Source organism: Antrostomus carolinensis, unplaced genomic scaffold (genome assembly GCF_000700745.2).
Source record: "Antrostomus carolinensis isolate BGI_N321 unplaced genomic scaffold, ASM70074v2 scaffold4595, whole genome shotgun sequence".
NCBI lineage: Eukaryota > Metazoa > Chordata > Aves > Caprimulgiformes > Caprimulgidae > Antrostomus > Antrostomus carolinensis.
Window position 1 is genome coordinate 1,133 of NW_010316959.1, and position 5,420 is coordinate 6,552.

General features: G+C 40.4%; 1 protein-coding gene across 1 annotated transcript in view; it reads left to right on the forward strand.

Moving 5' to 3' along the window:
• Positions 1–1,592: 1,592 nt before the first annotated feature.
• The window catches only part of XPNPEP3 (X-prolyl aminopeptidase 3), a gene marked incomplete at its 5' end in the record, with an annotated part of 9,901 nt that continues 6,073 nt past the window's right edge, over positions 1,593–5,420 (forward strand). Inside the window, 4 exons of the mRNA XM_010168397.2 lie at positions 1,593–2,000; positions 2,356–2,558; positions 3,437–3,499; positions 4,875–4,988. Of these exons, the coding sequence (XP_010166699.2) occupies positions 1,593–2,000; positions 2,356–2,558; positions 3,437–3,499; positions 4,875–4,988 (788 nt within the window). The remainder of the gene's footprint in view (positions 2,001–2,355; positions 2,559–3,436; positions 3,500–4,874; positions 4,989–5,420) is intronic.

The window sequence follows — 5,420 nt, forward strand, 5'->3', positions numbered from 1 at the left end:
ACTGGAGAGGAATTCTGCCTGCCCACAGTAATTTAATAAAGCAGTGGTGTTTTCCTTAAAATAATATTACATTGTTTCCTTGCAATTACTGTTTTAAAAAGCAAATGCCTTTAAAGGAAAGAGAATTTCCAGGTACTACAGTTGGAAAACAAATGGGATTCCCATGTTCACCCTGCTGCAGCTTCTAAACATCACCGGACTGTTTGTGGTAGTTAGAAAGTCAATTGGAATGCAGCAGAGCATAAGAAATTTGCAGTATAATGTAGAAATATGGGGTCAAATTGCATTAAAACAGTTTCTGTGTTCTCCCTAATTTCTAGATCTACAGAGTGAAACAAATTTGGTGGCTTTGTTTTTGGTTTTGTTTTTTTTTTTAAAGATTTTTACACCAAATAGGTGTTGGGGCTGTATGTTATTGGAAAGATTAAGTAAAGTTTAATGCAAATGCATCCTATGTGATTTCCTTAAACTGTTTTGTCAAGGAAAAACATTCAGGATAGAACTTCCCCACCCCAGCCATGCAAGACGACTTACAGTACAAGAGTACAAATCAAATTTCCATTTTTATTCTAGAATTGTCAATGTGTAATACATTAAAGAGGAAAAAAGATTATGGAAGTAGAAAGTTAACAGTATGAAAATGCAATCTGTGTTAAAATAGAGTTTTAGTCAAGTGTTGATTAAGGCTTATGTATTAATTTAAATCATAGTTAAGGAGTCTCACATTTTAAAAAATACATACTTAAGCTGCTGTTGGTCATTCTTTCAACTGCAGTATGGCTTTGGTGAGTATCTTGATCACTGTGCTTCGTATCCTTCGTAAGTGGAGCAGTTTAAAATGTACTTTAATTTAAGAGATCGTTTGTTTAGTTAGAGTTATTAGGACTATAGTATTTAACTTTGGAAAAATCCAAATTGTTAATTATTGAGAAAAGCTGCATCTGCCCTGCAGAGGATTTCCTTCTCTTAATTGGAGTCTGCTGCCAGCCTGCAGTTCCTGGTTTTTTTCCTACTGGGAATCTTGTGACTGGTTAGAGTCTGCAACTTCTGTGTTTTTACCTGATCTCCCGGTATCAGTAACACTCAATCCACCCCTTATGGTTTAGAACTAGTAACTTTATGAGTTGACTTAGCGTGTATTTGAATAGGCATTCTAGCTTTATCTCAGGAAATTAATGCTCAGACGGTAATCTTCTGTTCAATGTCCAGGTGCCATAAAAACCTATCAGTTTTGGTCGAAGTCCAGTTTGCTTTGCCCCTTCCCCTTTTTTTACATGTCTTTCTGAAAATGTCCATCTGTTTGTCTAAATCTACCAGGTTTTGTGGTTTCTGCTTTTGCACAGAAATACATAACAGAAAATCCAATTTGTTAAAATAAATTTCTGGCTTTGCATGATGGAGGAGCAGACTGAGTGAGGATGTTTTGAAGGGATGGAAGCTGAAGAGATGCATGAGAGAGCAATGGAAAGGCTAATGAGAAACCACAAGGAAGCCAGGCATATGAAAGACATCAGGGAGTAGGCAGGAATTAGGCAACTAGTAAAATATCACGAGTGCCTTGAATTCTCAATCTGATTTGTTTTTATTCGTAGGAGAGGTAACGCCAGGCTTGTCACAGATGGAATATGCGCTTCGCCGACATAAACTTATGGCTTTGATCCAGAAGGAAGCCCATGGCTGGGATGGATTGGACCACACAGTGATTCTGCTATCCAACCCCATGTACTACATGAGCAATGACATCCCCTATGTTTTCCACCAGGACACTAACTTCCTGTACCTCTGTGGGTTCCAGGAGCCCGACAGCATCCTGGTGCTGCAGAGCATTCCTGGCAAAGCGCTGCCCTCCCACAAGGCCATCCTTTTTGTGCCACGGAGAGATCCAAGTAGAGAGCTGTGGGATGGGCCCAGATCAGGCACAGATGGGGCAATTGCTCTCACAGGAGTAGATGAAGCTTACACCATCGAGGAGTTCAGGCACTTGGTGGCCAAGCTGAAAGGTAACAAAAAATGGAGGGGGAATGAGATGAGACATGGTTTGTAGGGGCTGAATGGTGCAAGTTTGGAATGTGGTCTGTGACACCAGTTCAAGACTATCATGAACTTGGGGAAGTACAGGAGGTATAACAGAGACAGTTGAGAGTCCTTGTTAGCTTCTTGAGGGTCACCAATGAAAATGTAGTTTTGAAAATAATAGTTTTTCCTCTCGTATGAATTTCTGGTGTGTCCATGTGAATGCCAGTGTGCACATCTATGAAATATAAGGAAAACGATAAAGAAGGGAGCATCACAAACTGTGTCACTATTCTAGTCATGCCCATTTTAATCTGGGTCAGCTTTTATTTTGTATTCCAGGAGAGTCAAACGTTGTTTGGTATGACTTGACAAAACCAGTGCATACAGAACTGCATTCTGACTACATGCAGCCCCTGGCTGAGATAAAAGCTCGAAACAAAAACCACATCCAGGGCATCCGACATATAGTGCAAAACCTTCGGCTGATCAAATCTCCTGCAGAGATTGAACGGATGAAGATAGCTGGACGGGTGACAGCAGAGGTATGGGGTCATGTGCTTTCCAAATGAACCAGTACTTGCTTTCAAAGAAGAAAGGGGAGAGGGTTGTTGATGGGGTGACATGGGTTGGATGTATAGCTTTGGTCTAATCTGCTACTGAATTGCTGCGTCTCCACCATCAGCTGGGCTCAGCTCCCTCCACAAGACAAAGAGATAAAGGAATACTGGTTGGACTACCAGCTTCTCTCTGTTAGTGTAACTCCAGGGAAGGAAAGCCAGCAGCAGTTAGATTTTTTTTAAAAACAATATTTATTCAGGAACAGGGGCAGTCTCTTTACTCTCTTCCCAACTTTCCCTCTCCTTCCCTACACTATTTTCTTTCCTATTTATCTTGTTGTTTTTGAGGAAACGGGACTTTTGTGAACACATTGCCCGTGTTCGTCTCCAGATTCCCCCTTATACCTCAAATACCTTTTGAACTCATTGGCCAGTTTTAAACGTCTGACAGATAACCTCAAATACAATTATATTTTTGTAAATATTATCAAAACAGATAGCCAAGTAGAGAAGAGAGACACATCTTGTCCTTTGCTGAAGGAAAAACTGCGTAGGGCCCTCCTGTTGTACAGGAGGGAATCTATAGGCAAGACAACTTGCAAAATGCCAGCCCATGAGATCAGCTTCAATCATCTAATCCTTTTTCAAAAAACAGAGTCAAATCTGCCCCTAAATAGAGTTTCATCGGAGACAGAACTTAATTGGTTCTAGTCTTGACAGCACTCTACATTTTCAGCTGCCTCTGGTTCCTGTGTTCTGGGCCAGCTCATTTTAGGCTTTCCTCAAAAAAACCAGCACGTAAAAAAAAAAGAACTTCTCAAGTTCAGGCTCTTTTCTAACTGAAAGGTCCTTTTTTTTCCCAGGCCTTCATAGAGACAATGTTTGCCAGCAAATCCCCAGTGGATGAAGCCTTTTTGTATGCAAAGGTGAGTACTTCATGGTTGGAGAAGAGATAGAAGGGCTGGATGTTGGGTATCCTTCCAGGAAACTAGAAGTATCAGATGTCTTCATAGAGTGGCTCCCACTGTCACACATTTCTCCTTCACCCTACTTTTGTGGTTCCCAGGATGTGCAGAAAAGTCAGTGTGAAGAATTCTTCAGCTGTACTTCCCGTACCCTTATTGAAAGAATGTAGTGGTTGTCTAAATTTATCTGCTATTGATGTATTTTTCTACTCTATTTAAATACAAAACCTGCTAAGCAATCAGATGTATAGTTATTATCTTATGCTGTAATACAGTTCTATTGTACAGAATTTAAGTAGTTATAACACCTCTTTGTAAAGCTTGCTTCTCTTGACTCTAGCCTCTTACTACATCAGATTACCACAGCTATCTTGAAGCAGTGTAGACACCTCTCAGTTACAAAATATGGACTAATTGCCCAGCACATTTGGTAAGGAATTTTGTAAGGAAATGCAGCGAGATGTCTGAGAAACATCAGTAGGATTTGACCCTCTGTATGACATAGATGGGCCTGTGCTGACATGGCACTGAGCAGCAGTACTGACTTGTAAAGAAAATTATTTTAATTAAAGAGTATTTTACAGTTCAATTTTTCACTCCAGATAAGGATCGTAATACCTACTTTACTACATGTAGGCATCCTGGAGTGTTCTGTCCTATGTGGTTTTGGTAGTTATAGAAAAGACATGTTATTAATATATTGAGAATATAGAGAGTCTTTTTAGATGTAGGTTTAGTCATTTACATGCTTTCCTCAGCTTAATCACTCAAGAAGGGTAAAGATCTTGAGGCTTACAGTGCTCTTCCCCACTCCCTCCCCCCCCCGGACATCAAGTTAGTGCATACTTTCAAACCTTCTTAGTTCAACAATCATGACAATAGATACTGCTGTAAATGTGCTGGTACTTTGTAATTTTAAAAGAAAACAACAAAACGTGACTGTTGTCATGCTAACATTTAGGATCTTTGAATATTCACAAAGTCATATGGCAACTAAGAGCATTACTTTATGTAAGAACAAATCCTCACCTGGATTTATGACAACATTATGAATGTTTGATAACAGTATTGAACAGCTTGCACCAGAAAGATCTTCCATGAGAACAGATGCAGGCTTAAAACACTCTCTTGAAAAGTGGATGGTCTGTATTTTTTTTCTCCAGTGTTCTTGAAAAACCTTTAAGGCTGCTTTCATTTAGTGAACTCACTTTCCAGTTTCACTGTGTGTTGTACAAATTAAGAAAACAGTTGCAGGACATGAATTGTAATAGCCCCAGGGCAGTTAATCACCTGAATCAGCACTAACAGTCTCCTCCTCTCTGAACTGATATGCCAGTTTGAATTTGAGTGCCGTGCTCGTGGTGCTGACATCTTGGCGTACCCCCCTGTTGTTGCTGGTGGCAACAGATCAAACACTTTGCACTATGTGAAGAACAATCAGCTCATCAAGGTAAGCCATATCCTGTCCAGTAACTTAAAATGCAGTGCTCTCAAACATTTTCCCCCTATGTGTCCCCTAGCTGCTCTTTGTTTTGACTGAACAGATCAAAACACAATATATATTTTCAAGTGAGCAAGGGAGAGGAATTCTGCCCTGGTTAGTTTAACTGTCAGTGACACACTAATTTCACTGTCTAGTCTCTTTCTGTCCTCTTTGCACTTGGAACAGTGTTTTCTGAACAAGTTTGCAAATAACTTCATTTAGTGAGCACATCTACTCCCACACGGTGTGCAGCAGTGTACAGTGCTGGGTGGGTTGCTAACCTCACAAAAGAGAGGGACCACTGCAGCAGGCAGAGTGAAAAGCACTGTGAGTGTCTTCTGCTGTCACTTGCATTGCTAGGCCTTGCTTTGCAACACAAGGTGCAGTAGTACATTCCTG